This window comes from Ochotona princeps, chromosome 19 (genome assembly GCF_030435755.1).
Source record: "Ochotona princeps isolate mOchPri1 chromosome 19, mOchPri1.hap1, whole genome shotgun sequence".
Classification (NCBI taxonomy): domain Eukaryota; kingdom Metazoa; phylum Chordata; class Mammalia; order Lagomorpha; family Ochotonidae; genus Ochotona; species Ochotona princeps.
The window spans coordinates 8,812,303-8,838,686 of record NC_080850.1 but is presented as its reverse complement, the minus strand read 5'-3'; the positions used below and the strand labels follow the sequence as shown (position 1 = coordinate 8,838,686).

Below are 26,384 nucleotides of genomic sequence, written 5' to 3'. Positions count from 1 at the left end.
CCCTAGAGGATCCCTGCCCACTTCCCAGGGGTGTGCTGCTTCCCTGGCCCCAGGGCCTGGCCTGCAGTGTGAGGCTGTCCCTGTGATAAGCCTCCGAAGGGAGGAACAGCAGAGTCTGTCCTCATTCTGGGGTGGGGAGGGGCTCATCTCTTTCCGAGTTACTTCCTTGGAAAACCTTCCTGGACTAGAACCTCCACAGGCAGATCCATTGCCAACTGTGGGCGGATGAACAAACTCAGGTAATGGCAGGAAGGAAGCCTGGAAGTCTAGTTCCTCTAAGTGTGTCAGTCCCTGCTGTGGGCCCTGACTGCCCATCCTCACCCTGGGGCTGCTGGGGTGGAGGGGTAGGGGTGGGCGCAGACATCTGCAGGTTGCCGACTGCCCTGCTCAGATCAGGGCTGGTTTGGCCCCAGGCCCTGGCCACTACACTGACTCTGAGGAGGGGCCCTCATGGGCTGGGGCTGGCACGGCCTCCTGCCCACATCCTCATGGACCCGAGCCCTTCCCAGCATGCGTCCCCGCTGCTGAGTGGTGTCCTCTGCCTGCTGGTGGACTGGCGCCTTTGCAGGGCTTAAGCCTCAACTCAGACACCCCACGTCCTCCAGGGACCCTTCCCTGCACTCTAAGATGGAAATGTTTGCTGCTGTTCACAACTGTCCCCATAGCATATGAGTGTGTATCCAGTTAGCAGACTTCAGAAAGTTTATGGAAAAATGCAATTAAAATTGATGTACAGTGGTTTCCTCCTCCCCACAATATACATCTTCCTGTGGACTTTACGAAGATGCTACATAGTTGATTCTGTCTATCTGTGGCTTGCTTTTCTCCCTGGACTGTATGTGTTTAATCCTGTGTTCCCTACACCTGATTCAGGCTGGACCCAAACACGATGTGCCTGAATTACTGAATTGATGAGTGTGTAAAACCTCCTACTACAGGCTGATCATCTCTAACCTGGAAATCCAAAGTCCAAAGTGCTCCCACAGCCGAAGCTTCCTGAGCACGGATACTATGCCACGTGTGCAAAGTTTCATACCAAGGGGCCGGCATTGTGGCACAGCGAGTTAAGCTGCAAGCAGTGCCAGTGTCCCACCCAGATGAGTGCCAGTTTAAGTCCCGGGGGTTCCACTTCCGATCCACCCCTGGCTAGTAGCCTGCGAAAGCAGACCCAGAACAATTTTTGGAAGCAAAATCTTTTCTAATCTGGGGTTTCAGGAGGTCGGCGGGATTGTGAATAGACAATTGTGAAGAGACACTGTGTGAGAACGCAGGCCAGGGCTGCCAGGGCAGCCTCAACTCACTTTTCCCCAGGGTTAAGACAGAGATCCTGGTGGCTCTCTAGGGCCACTCGCTAAATCTTATCTAATCCCAGTCAGGGGTCACAGCTCGGGTCATGTCCTCAGTGTCCTCATCACCCAGTTAGGTGCAGAGTAGGGAAAGGCCCTGCAACTGCAGACAGGCTCCAGCTGCCCCTGGACCTTCTGGGCTCCACATGTCCAGGTCAAGTTCCCTTTTGCCAAGCATGTTGTTAACCCTCAGGGCTCACCCCAGGAGGGACCTTCTGCTATTGTCTGCTGGATCCGGGGGAGGACAGGAAGACAAGAGCAGCAGGCCCTTGCTCAGCTCGTGTGCTGTCAGGTTGCCCCCAGCCCTGTCTGCCTGGCCCTCACTGGTGTTTGCATGGGCCAGGACTGTGGGCTCCAGGCACACACAAAGAGTGTGGGGCAGGCAGAGGGGGCAGAGCCAGTCTCCGGGGAGTCCTGGGCCCCTGGGCAGGTTTCTCCCTCTCGTGGCTGCTGTACCCAGCTATCCGCGAGGGCTCCTCTCTGATCCCACTCACCACAGGAAGCCTCTGCTCCGACTCACACCCTGGCCCGCTCACCTGTTCTCTCTCTTCACACCACTTCCTCCCTTTCTTCAGGGTGCTGCTCAGCCTTGTGTATCTGGTGGTGGTAGGGTGTGGGCAGCCCAACCTGTAAGCCTGTAGTTAAGCAGTTCTGGGCTGAATGTGTATGTTTTGATCTATAGGGACCACACTTTAAGAAGCACTGGTTTGGGCCCAGCACAGTAGCCTCGTGGCTGGGGTTCTCCTCGCCTTGCATGTTCCAGAATCCCATATGGGCACTAGTTTGTGTGCCGGCTGCTCCACTTCCCCTTCCAGCTCCCTGCCTGTGGCCTGGGAAAGCAGTGGAGGATGGTTCAAAGCCTTGGGACCCTGCACCCACATGGGAGACCCAGAAGAAACTACTGGCTTCGGACTGGCTCAGTTTGGGCTGTTGCGGCAACTTGGGGAGTGAACCAGCAGATGGAAGACCTTTCTCTTTGTCTCTCCTTCTCTCTGTAAATCTGGCTTCCCAACAACAACAACAACAATAATAAAAGCATTGGTTTTAGCCCTGGTCTCGGCCACCGGATCTGAGGGAAGACGGCCTGTGTGGACACAGCCTGGCTGTCTCAGCCATGCAGGGCGGTGTTGTTCCCCTCTTGGGTTCAGTAGGAGGCCTCACTGAAGAAGCTATGCAGTCACTGGGGACCGAGACAGGCCACGCAGAGCTGCCCTTTCCCAAAGCCCAGGAAACGTACTCTTCTTTCCCAGTGCAACAAGTGAGCGTGGCCTCTTGCCTGTACCACGGCTTTCCCCAAGGCCTCCCCCAAGGTTGCCTCTGCTGCTTTAAAAACCTCAGGATATTTTTATAGTTAATCTACCATCTTTAGGAATACAGTACTTTTTAAATCAGCTACTTAGTGCAGGTGGATTATCCTTTACCTGAGATGCTGCCGACTAGACGTAGTACACATCTTGGAACTTTTGGGATTATGGAATGTTCACACAGACTCCACAGATTGGACATCCCTAACCCCAAATGCTCAAAATCTGAAATTTTTTGAATGTCATGTTGGTACTCAAAAACCTTCAGGTTTCGGGGCCCCTCGGGATCTTGAGGTTTGGGACACACAAGCTCTATTTTCCTGGGCCATTCAAAGTATCTAGTACCCCCAATGAGCATATATGTCCGTGCTAGTACTTAAGACGAAGCTAAAAAAAAAAAGTGAGCTGGCTGAGAACAGGCGCAAAAACAGCACGGGCGTGAAGAGCGTCTGGGCCGCACGGACAAGGCCAGAAAGAGGGCGGCTGATGGGAAGCGCCAAGTTTAGGCTATGTTGTCCTTCAGAACAGCCTGGAAGTCACTTAAGGAGTAGTAAGGAGTTGCCCTGTCCCTTAGTGCCTGCTGCTTGCTTCCTTTCCAGTTGCATGCTAAATGCCCCGTTTTCTTTCTTAAACTAATAAAAGATTAGGGTGACATTTTGCAAAGGGCATCTCATTAAGCAGGCTGGTCCCCACTGGAGTGCCCCCCACCTTCCTGCGCAGCAGCCAGCTGGTCATTTATCTTATGGTAATGAGGTGTCATCTCCCTGCCTCAGCCTGCCCTCCTCCTGTCGCTCCCTTCGGTCCCACCTTTTTCCCTCCCAGCTCTTCCAGGGGTCAGGGGGCATGTGTGGTGGGAGTGGGGAGAAGCTGCCCGGCTCCTACCTGTACACTGTGGTTGGAGGTGAGCTCAGCGTGTCGTAAACCAGCCTCACGTGGCCCTGGTACAGCTCCAGTGCCAGGGGGTCATTATCTCCCTTGTAGAGCAGGATGCCATTGTCCTTGTCAGTGGCCACCTGGACAGAACAACAGGGCATGCGGGTTGGGGCTTGCCAGGGCTTCCCACCTCCAATGTCCGTCTCTGGACCCACCATGGACTTGGCCTTGCACCTATTCTCTCCCCAATTTGGTCTGCACATTCCCCTGGAGGCCAGGCCCCTCACTGAGCACACCATTGCCACCAACATTTGTGGAGCAGCTCTTGCGCGCCACAGTGTTCCCAGATGAGGGATCTTCAGAAGCCCTGGACAATTCATACTGTGAAAGAACCATGCATTTCAAAAAATGTCACACCAAAATAAATGGATTGTCAAATTCCATTCTTTAGCTTTTTTTTTTTTTAAGTTCTTTCAAATCCACGGAGGACGGGACCCTGGGCCTCTTTGGACACCAACATCCTTGGATGCTCAAGTCCTTTGTGTGAAATGGCCCTACTTCTGCACAGAACCTGTGCACACGGCATCCTCTCCAGATGACTTCTAAAAACTCAGCACCGTGTGAGGCCATGTCACTCGTTGTCACACTGCATTTCTTTGGGCATGGTGACAGGAACATAAGGTCCACATGTGTTCACGTCGGACATGACTGAATATGTTCAAGGCACACTTGCTTAGATCAGCAAATGGGAAACCTGTGGCTCTGGAGCCCCGAGTGCCCATCTGTCCTCTCCCACACTCATGTGTCTGTGTCTAACATTCACTAATGGTTCTTCTAAACAAAGTGCCAGCAGTCACCACTTAATTGAATGCTTGTTCTGAACCAGGCGTCATTCTGGGTCATCTGGGGGCGATTTTGAAAACATCAGCGTCTGGACTTCACCCTAGACCAGACACACATGAATCTGTCGGAGGTGGAGCACACACCGATCACCTTCCAAGTTCTGCAGCTGATTCTGGGCATCGCCAAAGCTGCCAGCCATTGGGTTCATGCGGTGCTTGCCTATCTCCTGGCTGCAGGGAGGGTCCTCTCTGACAGCCTGATAAATCCCCTTGCCCCAGTAGGTGTAGCCTGGGGACTGCAGTGTGGAACATCTTAAAATGGACATGTGTAATGCTTGGCTAGTGGACACCCAATAGCCGGTGCCAGGGTGAGTGTGGCTGAGGGAGGGAGACAGGAGGAGTTGCTGCTGCCAGAACTTGCTCTGTGTTTGTGTCTCTCCGACAAGGGGAGGCAGTTTGGACTTTCTTGAACCCCTACAGCTACACGGCTTACAGCAGTGGCACCTAGCACAGAGGTCCCCAGTGGGTCTTTTGTTAAAGGTGAATTTTCTGCTCACAGTCAGCACTAATCCTGGGCTCCTGGAGCCATGAGCAGATGGAGGGCAGAGCCTGAGTCGGTGCCAGGCAGTGTGTGGCGGTGCCCAGCCCCCACGACAATCAGTGGTTACCAGTTGCATCCTTTGGGCCCCTAGTCTAAAGCACACTGAGAAAGGCAAGCCTGTTCTTTTGCCATCCCTGCAATTAGGTTGACCAGAAATGCAGTTTGGAAGAAATGTGCTCAGGAGCAAAAGGAAGGAACCTGAGAGACGTTGGATGGAAAAGTACTTGGCTCATGGTAAATGGTTTTCTATTCTTAAAAAAATTCTGTTATTTGTGTCCTTGTCTTTGCACATGCTGATCTCACAGGGAAGAACCTGTTTATTCTTTAGCTCCTAGCACACAGTTCTCACTGCCTCCAGGAAGCCTTCCTTGATGCTTCGCAAGAGGCTGGAGTCACTACCCCTTCCTGCATGCTCCCCTTGCACCCAGGATTGTCACTGTCCCTTTCCTGGCCATCCTGCCCTGGACAAAGGGAGCTGCCTGCCTTGTCAGTGATTTCTCTCTGCTCAGCTCACAGCCTGGCTCACAAGTCAGTCGGCTAGCTTCCTAGTGGAAGGAGGGAACTGGACTAGAAGCAGGGCTTGTGTTTGCAGTGAGAGCTGGCCAGGATTTCTCTGTTGAACTCTCTGGACAGAACAGGGGCTTGGGAACGTATGTGCTGGATCCCTCTAAGGGCAGGGGGTGGGGGAGGGGAATGCAACGCACCTGTAGAGAGATGTTGGCTTGGGACCGGACCTTGGCGGAGGCCAGTTCCACATAGGAGTCCTTGCCCACGAAGTTGACAGTGATGAGCTTCTCGCACCTGGGGCCGGCAAAGCCAGGCGGACAGCGGCACGTGGGCTCCTGCTGAACCACGACGCACTGGGCTCCGTTCTGGCACTCGTACTGGTCACAGGGGCTGGTCTGCAGCAGGACCATGGGTGGGGGATGCTCGCAGAAGAGCCCACTGCGATTAAGGCAGAGAAGGCAGGCAGGTTATTAGGGCCAAAGAACTTGCAGCACAGAGGTGGACGGAGAAAGGAAACGGACTTCGCACCTGGGCCAAAATCTTCTTCTCTAGTCCCACTTCTCCCATTTTCAAAATTACGGAGTGGATCTAGAGGTTAGGTCCCCAAATTCCAGTGTCATCACAAGGCCCTAGGATGGATTTGTTAGCAGTGCTGATTCCCCTCCAAGTGCAGGTGAATGGCTAGACAGAGTGGGGTCTGTTAAGGCAGTGGAATTGTTCTGCTTTCTGCAGCCATGAAATTCTGACCTGCGCTTGAGAACTAACGTTATGCTAAGACAGATGAGCTGGTTCGAAAGGACAGTTACCGTCTGACCTGCCACAGTAGTCACAGAGACGGAAGTGGAGGATGGCCTACGAGAGGCTGCAGCGAGGAGCAGGTAGCTGCTTGCTAAAAGGCCAGTTCCAGTTTTGTAAGACAAAAAAGTTCTGTGGGAAAGTTCTCAATGCTGCCGAGCTGTGGCTCCTGAATGGCCAAGATGTTGAATGTCATGTTGTAGATATGTTATCACAATTGAGAAAAATTCCAGGCTCTCAGCCCCTTTTCTACATGCCCCTCCCACCCCAATGTTAGTTCAGGAGCTCTGGGGTGGGGCTCAGGGTGCATCTGATGTGGAGGGCCTTGGAGAGTACTGGCCCAGTAGCCCCACTGCAAGCCTGGTTGGCACATTCTACCTGGACACCAGCCAGAGAGCTCTGGTAGCTGTGGCATGGTCCCCTGGTCTGACCCCACTGGCAGACTCCCTCATTCTTCCCCATGTCCTTCCCTTCCAGTTCTAGTTCCAAGTGTAGGAACATCTTTCAGTAGACATGACATGATAGGATTTGGATCCTCAACCTAACTTCTACACAGAGTAGTCCTGGGAAGTTTTGGAGCTGCTTGGCTCTGGGTTTCCACCCATGCCCTCTGACCCAGGTTTTTCCCTGCCATACCTGAAGCCCTGGGGGCAGATACAGGTGTAGCCATTCACTGCATCCACGCACTGGGCCCCATGGCGGCACTTGTGGGCCACACAGTCATCGTCGTCTGTCTCACAGAGCTTCCCGCTGTAGCCAGGGAGACAGTCACACCTGGAACACAGGCAGAGGGACAGAGTTCCACAGGGCAGGGGCTGGCTCTCTGGTGGCTCTCAGGTTTCCCCTCACCAAACGGCTCCACCAGGTTGGACTTGTCTCGGGGCCTCAGGGGCAGTCCATAGCTTTCATTCTCTGAGATCAAGCTGGGTCTACTTGGCGTGTTCCTGCTATCCACTTGGGAGGACGGGATGGAATTTCAGCCTTCTCGCTTTAGTCTGGCCCAGCTCTAGCTATTGTGGTCATTTGGGAGGAACCAACGAATGGGGAATCTTGGTCTATATGTCCATCAGTCCCTTACATTTAAAAAAGGATTAAGATACACTCCATGGAGTACACTAAACACAGAGTAAATGACAGGCATGATGTATAACTGATGAACCTAATGTGACTGTGTGGATGCCTCTGGGTATGGTTTTACTGCTTGTTCATTACCTCCTGCTCCGTGAGATTCAGACAAGGGTAAAACGGCATAATCTATTCTCCTACTCCCCAGGAAACAGGACAGGAGTGACTGCCCCACCCCAGGGCCTGTACACTGGGCCTGGTCTTCCCTAAACAGCAAAGCATCCACCACTCCAACAGTGTCCTCCTACTAGCTCAGATTTAAAATCTAGCCCAAGACAGTTGTTCTAGCTGACACCTGGTCTCCCTGGGTGAGCCAGGAACATGCACATCTGGGCTTGTCCATCTGCAGTAACAACGAACTGAAAGCCCAGTATGAAAGAGGATGGGAAGGTACCTGGGGCTGACATCCACTGCTTTGAAGCACAGTGCAAATGGACTATTTTGCCTCCTCCTGTCTACCTCTCTAGTCTTACCAGTTGAGTCCAACCAGGCAGAGTAACAGCAATAACCAAAATGTACAACAGAAGAGGGAGGGCATGGACAGAGGAGGTAATGAGGACAGGGGACGGGAGAGGAAGGAGTGCAAGAGCTCTGAAGACTTAGGCTGTCCCATGAGGAGATAAGAAATGGTCCACCCTTTTCTGTTCACCCCTACCCTCAGAGTGGATAGCAGTGGGATGGAATTTACAGGTAGACCCTGACACTATTGGGAGAGCATGCTGCAGGCTGTATATTTATAGCTAGACAAGGCTCCAAGGGGGTGGGAGATTCTTTAGAAGAGTAAATCCCAGAAGCCGACGATTTCCTGGGCCTGTGTTCCAAATGATAAAGTTTGCTAAGATCTGGCCAACTCACTTGGATTAATTTGACAGGCAAATGTGAAGTACCTAACCTGCTGCACCAGAAGTTGTACATTTACTCAGTGTAGTTCATGATTATCCAGAGGCTTCTAAAGAAACCTACCAAGGAGCCCAGTGAGATGGCTCAATGGCTAAATTCTTGCCTTGCATGCACCAGGACCCCATATGGGTGCCAGTTCTTGTCCTGGCTGCTCTACTTCCCATCTAGTTCCCTGCTTGTGGCCTGGAGGGTAGTAGAGCATGGCCCAAGTCCTTGAGATCCTATACCTATGTAGGAGACTTGGAAGAAGCTCCTGGCTCCTGGCTTTGGATGGCTCAGCTCCTGCCATTGTGGCCACTTGGGAAGTGAACCAGCAGATGGAAGATCTTTTTTTCTAGCTCTCCTTCTCTTTATAAATCTGCCTTTCCAATAACAATAAATCTTTAAATAATAAGAAAGAAATGCACCAGAAAGATCCTTGTGGGGCACATGCCCAGTCTGCAATACAGTGTGGGCCCCATGTGAGCCCTGGCCCTTGCAGACATCCATGGCTGTGTCTCCTGGATTCTAAAAAGAATCTGCACACCAAATCCAGCCACTTGACCTTGAAGGCAACCCAACACTGGGTTAGTTGCACAATACTTGACCAAGTCCAAAATGTGAAGCATGGAATCCAAGGCTGGGTTAGTTTCTCCTTTGGAAGTAGGAAAGCAATTTGTACTCCCAGGCTAAGTAGTAGAGGACTGGGACAAACTTGTTTCCAGTCCTCTTTTTATCATAGCCATCCCAACCACCCTATAAGCATCTCAGACTTTCAGGAGCATACAACACACCCAGGAATCTGGTAGAAACACAGTTCCTGACCAAACCAGGGAATCTGAGGGGGCCTGGAACTGCGCATGGCAGCAAGCTGCCCTGTGATGCCCAATCTGCTCTTTCACCCATCTCTTTTCCAATAGCAAGGACCTCCATGACTTTTCTCCATGGACTAAAGCGAAGCAGCTGGTGACATTACCTGCACTGCTCTCAAAAGTTTTGCCTTTATCTTTCTTCTAGTGCAAGTGTGAGGCTCATTCAAGCTTCTGGAGCACAGCTTCTGACTGTAAATCAGGGGAAGTGACCAAGTGGTGTCCTTGGTTCCAGGACATGTGGAGTCTCTGGACTTTGTTGAGAATGACTCGCAGTTGTCTTCCTCCTATGCATGTGAGAAGGCAGCCTGTTTCCTGACTGTGCTGCTCATAGTATGCGGACGGCAGTTTCTGCTAAGATCACTGGGTGTCCAATGATCCGGGGCATGGTGCCTGAGGCCAAGTATGTTCCCCGTGAGTGCTGGGAAGGCTGAGCTGTGTTTGTTACGATATGCACCTGTAAGTGGGCAGGAGTTGTGCGCCCATTACTGAGCCCTCACTTGAAGAGCGTACAAGGAGATCTCCAAGGATAAACATCTTCAAGCCTGTGTAGAGGTCACACTGACTGTGTTATTTCTGAGGTTAATAAACCCTCTAGACAGCCATGGGACGTGAGCTGTTTGGAGGAGATGGAAGGGGATGGAAATGAAATCATAAAATGTTGCACTGGGAGGAAGGATTTTTGATGTAAATGCATTTTATTAAAAAGCTAACATCATTGAGTTGGCCTCCAGCCCTCCTCAGGATGCCCCACAGGAGACATCATGTATAAATAAAAGATCTACAGATAATGCAAACTAGACTGCCATCTCCCTTTTCTGTATTGTCCCAGAACTCAAAGGGCATTAATTGCAATCGAGCGAGATATCCAGAATTGGGCATACAAGATCTGGCAGGTTTCACTTTGCAGCATTCCTAAGCTCAACCAACCTGCACCTTCCACCACACCTGCCCAGCGTTCATGCTTGCTGCACAGTTTCAAGCCAGTGACCTTCGAGCTTGCTGAACACAAAGCCTGGGAGGTCATCCATTCATCCCCTCTCCATCTGGACCTATTCTCCTTTTGCACAGCTCAGATTCTCCCATTGCCAATTAGTCACCTCTCAAGGTACACCCTAAGTAGAAGACATCTGCTTATGGGGCTCTTCTTTGGGCTCCAGTTTGCCCCAAAGAGTATCTAGTGTGGGGATGCTCTTGGCTTGAAGTCAGATCCTAGGTAAAGTGTGGGCTTCTGAGAGGCAGCCCTCCTCCTCATACTCAGCTGACCTGACCATTTACAAGTTCCCACCAGCCTGTCTCAGCAGCGGATGGGGGAAAGCAGTGACTCTGAGTGGGGGACAAACATGAACATGAACAGACTGACTCCTTCCTTTGGTCTCAATAGATGCAGAGCCCCATACACTTCTTGCATTTTCCCTGCTGAGGCCAAAACAAAACCAAACCACAGGGAAAGACATCATCATGTCCCTCTCACCCTTACTGGAGTCCCTTCTTCCAATTCTGGGGCCTCTCAAGTCCTCAAAGCTTGATCACACCCTGAGGCTTTCTTCTCACTCCAGGAGGTTCTTTCTTCCTTGGAACCCAGAGCACTCCAGAGCCAGAATCACTGGCCCAGGAAGCTCCTTGTTTTCTAAATGCCCTGTGTCAAGTGCCCATTGCTCCCTTCTCAGGTCCACAGGGACAGCTGAGGAAAAAAACCACAGGCTTCTCAGTCCTCAGGGCACCCCACAAAACAAAGTTTGGGGCCCAGGTAGGGAACAACAGCGAGAACCTGTGCTTCTGAGATTCTTGATTCTATGAGTTCCCTAGTCAAGTCCCAGAGATTCTACAGCTTGAACCATCCACCACTCTAAATCCCAAGAACTCTGTGACTGACTCTGTGATGATGTCATTGCTTGAGATTTTCCAAGATTCTGAGTTTCCATGATACCCTAACCAACCTTTGCAGGGTGATATCACACACCACAGAGTCTCATAGCTCACTGTCTTGTGACTGGGAATAGCACAGATTTCAGAATGGGATGGGCTGGTGGGGTCACCCTGTCTAGGCAGACTGAGCCCTACCCTCTACCAGCTGGTGCACAGGAGAACCAGGTCTGAGGCTTTCACAGGGGAGGCCTCTTAGGAGACTCCCCAGTTGGACCACTGCACTTAATCCCTGACCTCAGGAAAATTACAGACATGTGGTCTGACCCTGTTGCACATGTTGCAGGACTGTGCCACCTCAGCTGCCGACACCTGTGCAACATAGAACATATCTAGATGCACATGAAAGACAGAACAGCCAGCTCATCTAAGCCAACAGAAGACTTTGAGCACCTCTTCAAAGGATGGAAAGAAGGACAGGTTGAACAACACTCTAGGCCAGACCCTACAGCAAGCACCTAGGTCTGTGAAAGCCCCCAGGTAACCAGACCCACAACTTCTCAGAACAATCAAGACCACTCAAGTAACTCTCAGAACATTCTTTCCTAAATAGGGGCCTCAAAGACAACACCAAACAACCATCCCTGTCCCCAGGAGTTGATAAGAACTGGAAGACAAGGAGTGGTGTGCTTCCCCAGCAGCCCCCACCATGGACACTGAAGGGAAAACTGAAATACTTCTCTCACTCACCTTCCTCTCCACCCCAACTCTCTCCATTCTAATCTGAGGACCACATGGGTCTGCAATCCCCTCACCTTTGTATTAAATCTTAAAGTAGTTTTAAAAAACAAAACTAGGTGGCCCTCTCCTGAGGCAGCCCCTTCTCCAGTCCCCTTAGACCCATGGCTCCTCTTGTCTCTGCCGCTCAGTATGGAGCAGTGCCACCAAGGGCAGCGGCTTCAGAACCAAGGTGCATAAGCTGGCAAACTTGCCGCAGCCACATTGGGCAGAGCACTGCCTGTGGTGAAGGCCACCAGCTGCCCTTTGGGCTCTGTGGGACAGGCTCTGTTTTCCCAGCTGGGGGAAAGAGAGGAGTCATAGAGATGGGGAGAGAAGGGAGACAGGGAAAAGTGTGGGGACAGGACGGGAGTTGCCTGTTGATTGTCTCTCTGCCTCCCCAGCTATCCTCCTTCTATCTGTAATCTTCCTACTGAGACTTAGAATCGCAAGAGACAGAGACACACATGGGGAAACAGAGAGAATTAGATCATGACTGGGCAGATACAGAGAAGCATGGGACACTAGAGGACAGTCAAGAGCCTGTGCCTCAACCCCAGACTTCTGGAGGCAGAACCTTACCTGAATCCTTTGTCCAGGGAGATGCACTTGGCCTCATGCTGACAGAGGTTTATCCCCGGTGCACAGTGGTCAATCACCTCGTCACACAGTTCACCTGGTGGGGGTGGAGGCAGACAGCCCAGTTACCGAGCACGGGGTGTACCAGAGGAGGGGTCTACCAGCCAGAGCCTTAGAACCATCCAGTCAGGCAGTCATGGCTCTTGAGAGCCCCGCAAGAATGCCCCACATTCTCTTTTTTCTCCTGTCCCTCTGCCTTGATTTCCCCAGCAGTGACACTGGAAGATGCCAGGTCTCTCCCAGGCACAGCACCATCTCCTTGGCACTTTCTTGGTCACTCAGGGGCTGCTGCAGCTAAAACCACAGAGTGCCAAACCTTGACCTTGGCCAGGCTCCTTCCTTCGTGTTCTTATTCCACAGCTGTTTACTGAGCCCCTCCAGGTGGCAGGCAAATGCCAGGGGACAGAGTGATGACCCAGTCCTGCCCCCCTTGCACAGGCTTGTGGGGAGCCCAGGATCGCAACACAGACCCCCCCCCAGTGCCACCAAAGGGGCAGCCCTGCGTGGACATAAGTGGGGATCTGTGGTGCTCTCCAGATGGATTGCTTTTGAAGCCTCCTGAAATACAAAATGCCTAGCAGGTTGTAAACACTCCGGAGTAGACCTTCAAGACTAGTCTGACAAAGCTTAAGCTAGCTGACAATGCATTTTAGAGACATGCATGGTGACAGCAGTTCCCAAGCCATGTAGGATTTCAACGTCTGGGTCTTGGATTTCCTCCAGTTCTACTCACTCAAGCCAGGGGAAGGAGAACAAGGAGAGGAAAATCTCTCACAATGGAAGTTCTCCCTGGGGGCAGCTGGGCAATGACAGCAGGCTGTTGGAGCACCTGCTCCCAGGGGACTGGATGGCAGTAAATGGATGACAGACACAGCTCCAGAACTTGGCCCAACCAGAAACCAGCCCTCAGCCCCCTGCTCTTCACATTTTGCTCTCAAGAGCTCAAGATACAGGGGGCATGGTGTTCCTTTCAAAACTCCTCTTCTGTTACTGGGGAGACACAGAGAAACAGACAACATCCCCTGAGACGGGGAAAAACCACAACACCCCACTGTCAGGCACATGTCGCAAATCAGCCATCAGACTGGTCACTGCTGAACCATGCAGGAGACCACCTCTCTCCAGACCCCTCCCATTGCTCACCCCCTGCTGTGAATGGGGTTCAAACCCCTTCTCACTCATAAAGCCTGCTCTGAGCCTCAAGCATCACTCCCTTCCTGCTAGGATTCTCCTGGACCAATGACTGAGCTATTTACAGTGAATCCTCTCATCATAGGGAGACCAGAGAACTCAGGTGGTGGCTGAGACCTGCTGGTTTCCTCTAGTGGCTAATTCAGGGCATGACATGTTTACAAAGGTACACAGTTAGGATTCCCTATTGCTTAATACAACTCTACTTTCACAAGGTAGAAGATACAAGGCATTCAGGAGGCAAACTTTCAGCAGATTCGCCTGCCACCCTTTCCAGCACAAAGGATTGTATGGGATTAATAGGGGTGGTGGTTTTCTCAGTTGCATTTGGCATATTCCAGTAGCCCCAAGACAGTTCTTGGCCATACTTAGCTACTGGCTTAGGTAGAGGCCAGGATCTGAGGGCAAGGGGGGCTGTTCAGCTTCCTTCTCATGTTGTTCTCAGGGTGATGTCCTTGTCTTTCTACCTGTCATTTGACTCTTGACATAAAAGCCAGGCTCCTCAGGGAGGGGTCCCCAGAGTGGAGCAGGCAGACAGAAGGAGGCTTTTATCCCAAACCTGAAGACTCCTAGGTCCTCACCAAGGACTATCAGTATGAGCACCGAGGACTACATTCCTACTGCCAAGGAGAGCATGGGGAAATGGAGTGCCTTCGGAGACCAAGAACTCTGAGGTCACCCACCCCCATTTGGATCTACCACATGGGATGGAAGAAGCTCAAATCCTGCCTTGCAGGATCCAAGGTCATTGGAACAACAACCAGGATCCGTGAGCGGTCCGCAGAAACAGAAGAACAGTAAACTTCCTTCAGGACTAGGGAGAGGAGCTTTCTCTGGTCCTTGTCTGCTTCCAATTTTGGGTCCCCACCCTCTCTCGTAATAACCATCAGGAGCGCTCCAGAAACCCCTCAAAACAAACAAACAAACAAACAACACTAGAATAGATAGAGAACAACAAGGAAAGCTTAGAAACAGACAGGAAACGGTCAGCGTGGATGCACTTATAACTCACTGGGTGGGACACAAAGATTAGTTACTCCTCACTGGGGTGTGGAAGATTTCTCTGCACACCCCTCCTAAACATGCTCACCTAAACAGTTGACATATATCCTGTTAGAATTATAGAGTTAGACCACCTGAAAAACAGCCAGGTTCAGTGAAAACATGCTTCAATGCTATAAACTGCTAAAGACTAAAATTAAAATAGACAGGAGACAGCTGAATAGCAATCTATAGCCATTTTAAGGTGTATAGAACACGGTTGAATATAAACCAAAATTGAAATGTCTATGAAGAAGTCACAGGTTGTGGTTGAGAACCTGCATTTTCCTAGTAACATATTAGTTAATCAATACCATGTCAATTAATGTCACAATGTTGTAAATGGTTGGAAATATTATGTTGGGACTTTTAATTGATTGGAATGATACTCTGCCGGCACTACCTTCAGACCAGAGATGGTCTCACCAACAAACCATTGAACTTACCAGGACAATAAGATGCTGGACTTTATGCTTGGTAAATACCTCCAATGAAAGAATGTCAACTGAATTTGAATTATGGAAATGCAACAAGGTGGAGCAATCCGCCATGGGGGGAGGGTTTGGGGAGGGGCAGGGGGAATCCCAGTGCATAAAAAATGTATCACATAATGCAATGTAATTAATTTTTAAAAAATGAAATGCAATAAAAATATGTTTTTTTTTTTAAAAAAAGCCAGGCTCCTGTAAGCTGCAGCATGTGGGACTCCCTGACCTGTGCCATCTTCATTTGCTCCTCACCTTGGGCTAATATTTCCTAAAATGCGGTTCTTGGAACACAAGATCTCTGGGTTGGTCAGATGTTCTGGAGTGGGCAAGACAGAAGCTCCAGGTGCTTTGGGAACTGCTGGGTTAAACACACTTCAGGAGCTTCCTTCACAGTTAGGATTTTGCCTACCTTGGATATGCTGATCTTTACCTTGGAGCTCCTAGGAGAGGGTTATTATCATAGGAGAACTTCACGATTTTTTTTCTCCATAAAGCTCTACCCTTGACAAATTCATAGAATTCCAGTCTGGGATCGGCTACTAAGGGCTGGTCTCGTAACAAAGTCACTGTGATAACAGCAATCGGTGGCATTTCCTCATGGTATATTTAAGTCTCTATCAGGGACCATTCATGCAGGAATTAAAGATGTTTTAGGAGTTAACTGTAGAGCAATTTCCCTGAGGAATCCTGCTGCGGGGACATCTCCAGAGACCTCTGGCTAGATCAGGTACTGGCACGGTGAGCCGTATGTTTATGAAGATTATGCCCTCACTCTATTGGATCCACCTCTCTCTCTCTACTGGACTACCAGCTTCCTACCAGAAAAAACTCTGCCTTGGCCATTTTCACATCCCCACCTCCTACCAGAGCCTCTAGAAAAGGCAGTTTTCCACAGAGGACAGACTAGAGCATCAACACACGGCATCAAGCCTTAGGTCTCCAGCAGGAGGTGCTGCCTATCCACTGGATAGGCACACAACTGGAAGAGCTCAAAGTGGGAAGGGGCTAGTGCTTGGCAGGGAGGGGGCGAGTTGGTGGCAGAAGAGACGGGCAAGCCGACAGGGCCCTTGGGAAGACGCCGCAGGCACACTGTCAAGTTTTGAGCTTTAGTCTCTGTCCATAGGGAGAAGGACGTGGGCTTCCCATTACAAACCATCAAGTTGGCATTTTCTAGCGATACTCTTCACACACACACACACACACACACACACACACACACACACACGCAAGAGCCTCACCTGTGTAGTTAGGGGGGCAGACACACACGTAGTTGTTGATGCCATCCACACAGGTGGCGTTGTTTTCACAGTCGTTGTCCTCGCAGTCATCTGGGTTGATCTCACACCGTTGCCCCTCAAAGCCCACGGGACAGGAACAGCTTGGAGGGTGTGTTGGGTGAGGAGGGGGTGAGACAGGAGTCAGGGGTGGGCAGAGAGGAAGAGAAGGGTGGGGAATACGATTAGTTGGATTTCCCCTGCAGATGAAGGTGTGAGAGGCAGGGACGTGGGAGGCCGTGGGGTCCTGAGCAGGAAGAGCCTTAGGAGACTCTGAGGTCATTGCATTCTGCCCCTCTTCCTCCAAATGCTCCGCCTGCTGGCCCTTGCTGGCTGCCCACCCCCCGCAATGTCTGCCTTGCTGTCCCCCAGCTAGCAATGGATGCCTTGACATGGCGTCAATTCCAGCAGCTGTTTTTCAAACTGCCCCCCACCCCCCTTGGCATACCCTCTGGCAGACAGTGACAGCAGATTCACATCTACCTGCTTTTGAGGAGGTTTTTCATTCAAAGGAAGCCTTTCTTCCTATCCTTGGGGAAAGAGTGAGCAGAACCTCATGGCCAAGGTCATAGGCTCTGTGACCAGGTTTCCTGGGAATACGCTCTGGTGTGCCACCTCCCAGCTGTTTGACCTTGGGTGGATGTTAATGAGCTGACACAGTACTGGCGCCAGGGCCCAGAGAGAATGCACAGAGCACATGGGTCAGCTTCAGTGCTGGAGAGAAATGCCCACCTCCCTCACCTCAGCTCAGCGGTGTCAGTTCTGCTGAGCACGAATCCTACAGCTCGGAGCCCCAGTAGCTTCTCAGGGAACGGGGGATGGGGTTGGAGGATCCCGCTTCTGAACAAACCAAGGACCTCAGAAGGGTTCAGCGCATGCGTGGGTCTCTAGATTGTTAAATTTCTCGTACAAAAACCTTGGCTCCCCCTGAACTTGGTCATGTCCCAGGATTAGGTATGAAGAATGAGTCAGAGCAGATAGAGGCTGGGTAGACCAGAAGGTATGAGGGCCGCAGGGTGCCTGGGGGTGGGTGGGAAGCTGGAGTCTGATTAAGTAAGTGTGGCAGTGGAAAACTGGCCACTTCCGCTTTTAGGGATTTGCGCCCCATTGTCAAGTGTGTGCTGGAGCTTTCGTTGTGGAATTCCAGGACTCTGCTTTCACATGCTGCTCTCAGTGGGGTTCTAAACCAAGAGCAGGTAGATTTGTGTAGCTCCAGAATCCGATCAAGCTCCCCTTCCTCAACTGCCTGAAAACCTTTACCCCATTTTCTCAAAAGGCCAGGGACTGCCCGCATCTGTGCTCAGAGGCAGTACGGCAAAAGGCCTCTTACTTGCTGTTCTCTGTTAGGGGGCCTGCGTGTTTATGCAAAAGGCTATTTCTGGAGAGGCAGTTGTGATGTAGCGTAGGGGGTGGGACATTGGAAGGCAGGAGTAGCTGATCGAGGCAACAGGGGTGCAGGGACACCTTCAGACCCTCCTGCCCTCACTGGAAACCTCAGAGGGGTTGCCAAGGAGGCCCTAAGGCCAGCTAGTTAGCTGTGGGGAACCAGGGTGGGTTAGGACTCCCATCTGGCTCTCCTGTGTGGAGTTTTTTCTTTCTCTGCCATGCAGCTATATTAAGGAAGCCCTGGCCTGAACACATGAGTGATGCTTGCAGAACACTGAACCTAAGGAGGCAAGAGGGGCTGAATTAGGTCCCTTCCTCCCCTCCAGAACTGTCAAAGTCCTTGTTCCTCAGGCCTCAAATGTGACCTCATTTAGAAGCAGGGTCACGGCACAGGTGTTGTTCCATTACAGTCACACTGGAAGAAGGTGGATAGCTAATCCAGTGTGACAGGTGCGCGTCCAAGACGATAGGCAGGTGGGGACAGAAGCATGGGAAAGGCCTGAAATGAGGAAGGCAAGGACACTGCTGCCACAAGCTAAGGAGCATCCAAGGTCCCCAGTGAGTCCCTAGAAGCCAGGCAAGCGGCAAGGAGGGGGCCTTCTCTATAGGCTTGGAGGAAGCTGGCCCTGCTGACACCATGATCTTGAACCTCTGGCCTCCAGAGTGGTGGGGGGCTCTAGAAAATGACTCTGGGGACTGGGGATGAGAGGTAGGAGTGGGGGATGAGGGTGGGGAACAGGGGCAGGGCCGGCTCTCCTGACAAGCACCCCTGCCCTCTGCAGGGGCTGTGTGATGCCGGCTCTCCTGCTCTCTGGGAAGCGGGGGCAGGCTGCGCCATGCAGAGGATCCGCCTGTCACCTTAACCTTCCAATCCCTGACTCCCCTGCTGTTGTAGATCTGTGCCTTTTTCCTTCCAAACTCCTCAAATACTCCCAGCTCAACTGGAAACACTCCCAGGACTATGGAAGATGGAAATGGAGGGCTTCTGCTCATGGCACTGTCTATGGAAGTGGGAAAAACACAGTCACCCAGAGTGGGGTCACTTCTGTCTCCCACAGTTACCCCCACCTTGGCGGCCCAGAGCCAGGCAGCAAGCCTTGGAGGGGTTCCCTAGAGGCTCGGGGTTGTGTGGCCACCTCTGTGAGATTTCTGTGGTTTTTATAGTCTCCTGCTCTGAGTGAGCGGGTAGGACTGGCGGTTTGGCTGCTAGAGGCAGGATCACGAATTCTGTCTTGAATTTTGCTCTCTAAGAGTGTGAGTTTGATAAGGTTGGCTTGGCAGGTGGACAGACTAGGTTCCCTGAGAGGGGGAGAAGTAGGAGCCCAGAGCCTGATTTCTCCCACGGACCACACAGCAGCCTCCTGCCAAAGTGCTTTTACAATTAATTGTTTGCAATCTGAGCTTGGTCTTGCATGCCCCACCTTTCCTAAGGGGCCCTGGCGGCTAACCCACTGGCTCTCTGTGGGAGTGAAGGACTTGGTTTCCCAGCAGGCTGGTTTGGCTGGGGCCCCAGGCTGTGGAGACTGAGTATCTGAGAGCTGCTAGAAAAGCGAGAAGCAGGAAGGGGTCCTGAGGTTTTGGCACACGGTAGCTCACAAGAGAGATGAGGCAAACCTAAGAAAAACATTCGGAACCTTTTTGTTCCTGGGATCCTGATGCCAGAGACGAAAGAGGACTGACTGCACATGGGGCTGCAAGATCCACGAAGCAGTGGCAGCCTACGGGAGCTGCAGCAGGGCTATTTCTGTGTCTTGCCTTCTCCGTCTGTCCCAAGGGGCTGCCAGCTTCCCACGGGACAGGTCTTTGTGAAGATCCCGCTGAGAGAGCGCATGTTCGGTGCCTGGCAGTAAACAGTGCTACCTGTTCTATTATTACAGGTTGAGCATCCCTGAAACAAAATGCTTGAGGCTGGAAGTGCTTCAGATTTGGATTTTTCTTCAGATTTTGGAATTTTTTTGTGTATATATATAATATATATCCACATACCTACACATGCATATATACACTCATAGTTATTCATACATATAATATATATATGAATAAATAAATAATACACCATCTTGGAGATGGAATCCATGTTTAAATAGTCATTTATGTTTCATAAATCTGAGACACACAATCTGAAAGTATTTCTATATAATATTTTTGTTGTACCTACATATGTGTGTCACTCATCCCATGAAATTCAGTGTGAAATTTCCCACTTGTGGTGTCACATTGGTGCATTTTTGATTTCTGATCAGGGATGCCCAAGCTGTGCTTAGGACACAGAAAAGAACAGTGTGATTGTCAGGCATGCCAGTCTTCGAGTCAGCGTTCTCTCCTCTGACTTCATCCACCACTGGCATCCTCCTGCAGACAGAAGGTTCTTAGATTCAAGTCCTAATACTAACACTCGGTAGGCATGTGACTGTAGGCAAAGGGTTTGCCCCAGATGCCCCCATATCTTTATGCGAATGGCAGAGACCCCAGTACTTCCCTCACAGGGTGGCAGCTGTGCAACCACACATCAAGAGCACCAGCTCTGTGTCCCCTGCTCCCCTGGGAGGTCTGACTGCGAAGCCCTATGTGGTGAGGGAAGGCCCTGGGTGCGCTTGTACCTGAATCCATCCTTGTGGCTTTCACTCAGGTGGCAGGTGCCTCCGTGCAGACAGGGGCTCTGGATGCAGGTGTTGATGGGCACGGTGCAGTCTTTGCCCTGGGGAACAGAAGAGGGAGAGGCGACTCGTAAGGGAGGTCTACATTACTGGCTGCCCCCACCGGGGAGGCCCTGGCAGCTCCCAGCATCCTCTGGGGTAGAGCACATAAGCAGGTCTTGGGACAACAGGGGCTGAGAGCTCAGAGCATGTTGCAGGGAGGGATCATGTCTGGCCCCTCTGCAGTGAGGAGGGGAGGAACACTGGGAACTGGAGAGTGCAGCTTCACATGCTTGCCTTACTGTTTTCCACATTGTCCCACCCTGCAAGGCATCAGTGTGGGCTTTGGGTTTCCCATCCAGCTCCACTGTTTGTAGGGCTGCCTTGACCTTGCACATACCTCCTTTCCCCTCCCCCCATTTTATTATTATTACTATGACTTTATGTTACAGTTCTATAGGCTCTGGGATTTCCATTGCCTCCTCCCCAAATCCCGTTTCCTCACACTGATTTCCCCATATTAGTACAGTAGTACAGTTCTTCATAAACAGTCATATGCCCATCATTGTGGGCATGGACAATGGCAGAGAGCCCAGCATCCTATTGTCAAGATATATTGAACAGTTTCATTGGGAGTCCATCTTTGATCTGGAAGTAGAGATGCATACTGCATTGTATCCTCACATCTGGATATGATAGTCTCAGTTACACAGTTGCTATAAATCCCTGCACATACCTCTTAATCTCTCCCAACCTCTCTCTCTCTAGGTGTTATGAGAATTAAAGCAGAGCTTTCCTAAGAGAAAATGTTGCAATATGTCACACACACACACCACATTCCATCAACGCTAGTAGATGCTTTTACTATGAGTCCCACTGAGGCTTAAACAAAATGCACAACCGGAACAGCATGAGCATGGGCTGGAGTGTGGCCAACAGATTGTCACTTACAGAGTGACAATCCCCAGGGACTCAAGCTTATTGGTATCAAGAGGGCTCCAGGCACAGGTACCTATTCATCCACAGGGAGGGAAACCCCTGTGATACAGAATTTTGGGGGGGTGCTCTAAATGAAATGTTCCACCTAAGAAGAGTGGAAGGAGAGGGGCAAGCAAAAGGGATACCGAAGGCAAGGACCCTGAGGAGGGCTGCCCCAGGGTAGTGAGGTGGATGTTAAGAGCCACTGTTCCTAGGAGCAGCCCAGCTCTTCTTATTCTCATCCCTGCTCTTCCCCTCAGATTGAAATGCTAAGGCCGTGCCGGCATCTTAGGCAACAGTCCCTTGCAGGGTCTGCTAGCACAGAGCCTGGGGAGGTGTCTGCTGCACCTGTCTCTGAGCCTCAGGTTCAGTGGCCGGGGTTCATGCCAGGGAGGGAGATCATGGAGTCCTCCCACTGCCACCACCACCTGTCTGCCATCTGCCTCAGAAAATCCTCTTCCTTTTTCTGCCACTGCTTCCAGTGTTGGAATGAAAAGGGACTGTGGTTTCCTGGCTCTAATGTCACTGCCGACTGGGCACCTTGGCTTTGGGCCTAGGACAGCCTTGACTGCGGATTCTCTCAAATGCTTCTTCCTCCTCTCTCAATGCCAGAGCCCCAGGCCCTGTCTCCAGCAGCCAGGACACACAGGCCAAGTCTGCAATTCGCAACGCAGGTTCCTGCCCCATCACAGTTAACGGGTGACCTGGGGATTTCTCAGAGGGCATAGGAGCACTGTGATTTGGGATGGTGTCTGGGCTTATCTTAAACCAGAGCAACACTGAGTCCCCTTCCAGAAGCCAGTATGTGGAGTGGAAACTGATTTTAATTCTCACTCCTGTTACTGAGCTTGCTTTGCAGTCCAGGACTCATGCTAAGGATTTCATATTCATGGTGGCATATGCTGTGCACACCCACCCTACAAAGCTGTTGTGACTGTTGTTATAGACAGGGAAGACGGACGAAATGAGGCAGGTTCAAGAATGCACAGCAGTGAGTGGAACAGGCCACAAGCAGCCAAGCCCAGACTTCCATGTCCAAAGTCAGCGCCAGGGGCCTCCCTCCTGTACTGCAGTCTGTCCTTTGCAAAGTAAGGTGTGGAGGGAAATAGGCTGGAGTGCAAACCCTGCTGTGGCTGCTCTGTGCCTTGCTTCCATCATCCGTGAAATAGGAATAAGAATACAGGTTGAGCATCCTTCATCTGTCCATGTAGACTACTCCAATAATCAGAGGGCCAGAGTGATGTTACATGGAAAAGTTCCATCCCTGACTTACGTGCTGGGTCACAGCTGAAACAAGTGTACTCAGAGTACCATGTAAAAACACCATCAGGCTATGTGTACAGGGATGCATGAAACATACAGAGCTTTGGGTTCCATTCCCAATTAGTGAAAAATCCAAAAACTTCCAAGATTCAGAAATACTTCCAATCCTAGGCTTTCAGATCAGGTATACTCAGCCTGTAATCTATCCTATGGGGAGCTAACAAGTGATTAGAGACTACAGAGGCATATTGTGCCAGCCAGCAACAGCAACCCAGTAAATCAGAGTGACAGCAACTGGGGTCTGAGCAGGGATGAGTGTGGGTGTTACACACACTTTCACGTAGGGAGATGGACCATGAAGGGCAAGGCAGGAGAAGGTCAGGGTCAGACTCTCAGCTCTGGGGAACTTGCTGGCATCAGAAACTCCAGGGGACTCCATTCCTCACGGTGGATGTGGAGGAGGTGGCGTTTCCTCCAGTCCTTAATGAAGAACACAGAAATCCAGGAGGCAGATCCTAGTGGCTGGTGGCATGGTAATTAGACTTGGAGGTGGGGATTTCTGTCACTTGTATGTCCTTGAAAAAAGCCACCATTGCCAATGCCTGGTTAATTAGCCTGATTTAATTCTTTGCGGTCTTAACTTTGCTCAAATCTACCAGCTCTGTGCTGCCCCTTGGCCCTCCTCCTCCTTTGTGTTCCATACTCCATTTCATGTGTGTGTGTGTATGAGAGAGAGAGAGAGGAGGACGAACATGGTTAACAATCCTGGTCCCCTTTAAAAGAAACTGGCACAGCTCCTGTCATTGCAAATCTCTTTATGAGACAGAGTGAGAGGGTTGCTCTAAGTATTTGCTACTCCAGGTATGGTCCTTGCTCCCTGGAGCACTGGCATTGCCTGGGAACTAGTGAGACACGCAGAGCCTCAGGGCTAACCTTAGAGCTAATGAATCAGAACCTGCATTTGCGTAAGCTCTCCAGGGATGCTGGTGCACACTCAAGTGTGAAAAGCACCACACTGAGACGATGAACACGTGCAAGATGCCAAGGACCGAACAAAAGTCACTCAACAGAACTAGAAATCTTAAAACAGTGGCAAAAATATTTTGTGAAGTGCACACTGGATCCAGGCACTGAGGCAGGCCAATCACACACATGACACCCTTTTATCCTAACAACTTCTCTGCCAGTGAGGATGGCCATTTATAGGAAAGAAAAGGAGGCACCAAGGCAAGCACTGGTCAGCCACGTGGTGAAGGTGCAGACGCTCTCGCAGGAGGAGTTGGGTTCTGCTCTTTAGCTCATGTGCTGCCTCAACCTTTGTTGGTTTTCATCTATTAAAAAGAAGGTAAAAGACATTTACTTCATAGGATAATTAACAGTACTATGTGACGGGCTAACATGGCACAGCAGTTGAAGATCACAGTGCCAGTTCTTGATAATGCACCAGGGAAGGCAGCATATGAGTCAAGTAATTGGGACCCTGACACCCACGTAGAGACTTGGCTGGAGCTCCAGGCTTCAGCCTGGCCCAGACCTGGTTGTTTGGCCATTTGGAAAGTGAACTAGAAAACAGATCCGTCTCTCTCTCTCTGCATCTCCCTCTGTTGCTCTCCCTCTTAACCCAATTAGCATATCAATTAAAAAATAGTCCTACATGAGATAATACATCAATTGCATTACCAAGGCCTGGAGTTATAGCTTAACAGGTTGACAGTATCTATTCCCAAACTGATAAAGGCTGATAATGCTTTTTAGCAGTATTATGGTTTCCCAAAGTCAGCCAGCTAACTGATGGCAAAACTGAGTAGAGAAATGCCTCAGCTTTGAGCTTGGCTTTGTGGGTATGGAGATTAATGTCAATTGAGCAACGCATCTAGAATGACTGCTCAGTTGCTGTGCATATGTGGGCTCTGACTCCAGCCAAAAGGAGAGCTAGGCCACGCTCAGTTCAAGCAGCCCTTTGGCTCAGGCCACCTCATTTGGCAGTGGAGGAAGCAGAGAAGCAGCACAGGGGGCTGCCCAGGGTCCTGCAGTCGGGTAGGAGCAGGCTACAGAGGGTCTTACTGGGTGTTCTCCTCACTGCCTTGTGCTACTTGTCCCCAGCCTGGAGAGTCACACTGGTTATCATCATTAGTACAGTACCAACTTTATCATCATCATTAATATCAGTTCCACCACCATCAACATGGTCGTTACCATCACTATCACCATCATCATTACTATCATCGCCACCACCATCATTACATATCCCAACATGCCTGAGCCCATCAAAAAACCTGTTCAAACTCCCCTGACATCTATATGTTTAGAATCTCATTAACAAAGTCTAGACAAGTGGCATTATCCTGCCATAGCCCTTGGCCCTGGTTTGCATTAATTGCCTGGTTGCATTTAATAGTGCAAATGGAAGAAATCTCAACTTGAGATCTAGCTCTAGGACTTTCAGACTCAGGCTGGTTTTAAAGAGAAAGATGTGAGACTCAGCAAGTGAAACAGATTTCTGTACCACTCCCCTGATAAGGTGATGGTAAAAATGGAAGAAGGAAAAAAAATGCAAAATGTCCAGCTGAGTTTTGGGCCCTTGCTGACGGGTAAAAACATACATGTATGGAACCGGGGATGTGATAAGTAAATGCACATGTCACAGTTCTAAGAGATGGACTGAAGGTCCTTGGTCAATCACTTGTCACAGCCTAATACTCCATGCTGTGAGCAGCAATGTGCTGCCTGCCACCAAGGGCCTACTGCACACCCTGGGATGAGTGAGCAACAGACAACAACAAAAAGAAAAGAGAGGAACAGCCCAGCTCTTTTGGTGCCCACCCAATGCCAGGTATCACCCTAGGCCTACTGCATACATCACTGCCCATCTGCTTCTCACGGCAAACCTGTGAGGCAGGTGACTGGGAAGATGGAGGGGCTGCTGTGAAGTCACTGGCTAGTGTGTGACAAAGCTGAAACCACATCTTTTGCCCTGTGTAACTCCATGGCCTGAATTTCATTCACTTAACTCAAGCCAGAGAGGAGCTCCACCTCCACGCCTGCAAGGAACCTCGGTTCCTCCTTCCTCCCTATTCACAATCGCACTTGTGTGTACAGGGGCATGGGGTGGTGGTGGCGGTGGTGTGCGTGTGTGTGCCTGCCTGCCTGCGTGGGACTCAGTGATGAGGCTGGGGTGGCTCATTTTCCAAGGAATCCCCAAGCTCTGCAGTCCAAGGCCCATAGGTGGCACTCTGACACCATCAGCGAGAGGTGCGGCCACAGTCCAGAAAGCCACCTCACAGCCTCATTCCTCACAGCAAGTCAGCTCTCAGGCTTGTCACCACATAGGTTCAATCCCCCTGGAGATGGGTACCTGCACATGCCAGTTTCCTCTCGCCTAGCTTGTCCCAGGTGTACACAACAGATTACAAGGCTCCTTCAAAGTCCCTGGGGAGGCTGGAGTCGGGGAAGTGGAAGAGATTGCAGCCACAGCTTTGTTAGTGCCAGCGAGGCTCAAGAAAGGGCTGTTGCCCAGGAAATCCTCCAGGTTAATGCAATCCAACAGTCCTGGAAGTTAATCCCAATCCTCTGCTCCAGCCCTTCTTCCTGCACTTACTTAAACTGTTTAAAAAGAAAAAGCAAAGGAGGCTAGTGCTGTACTGTCACTGTGGTGTAACAAGTAAACCTGTTGCCTACAGCACTGGCATCCTATGTGGGTACCG

At 50.9% G+C, this 26,384-nt stretch overlaps 1 protein-coding gene across 2 annotated transcripts in view; it reads right to left on the bottom strand.

Moving 5' to 3' along the window:
• The window catches only part of SLIT3 (slit guidance ligand 3), a 596,992-nt gene that overhangs the window by 14,561 nt on the left and 556,047 nt on the right, over positions 1-26,384 (bottom strand). For both annotated transcript variants that reach the window (XM_058677430.1, XM_058677431.1), the window contains 6 exons: positions 20,404-20,501; positions 16,382-16,521; positions 12,367-12,460; positions 6,905-7,042; positions 5,671-5,911; positions 3,533-3,663 (listed from right to left, as the gene is read on the bottom strand). In XM_058677430.1, the coding sequence (XP_058533413.1) occupies positions 3,533-3,663; positions 5,671-5,911; positions 6,905-7,042; positions 12,367-12,460; positions 16,382-16,521; positions 20,404-20,501 (842 nt within the window). The remainder of the gene's footprint in view (positions 1-3,532; positions 3,664-5,670; positions 5,912-6,904; positions 7,043-12,366; positions 12,461-16,381; positions 16,522-20,403; positions 20,502-26,384) is intronic.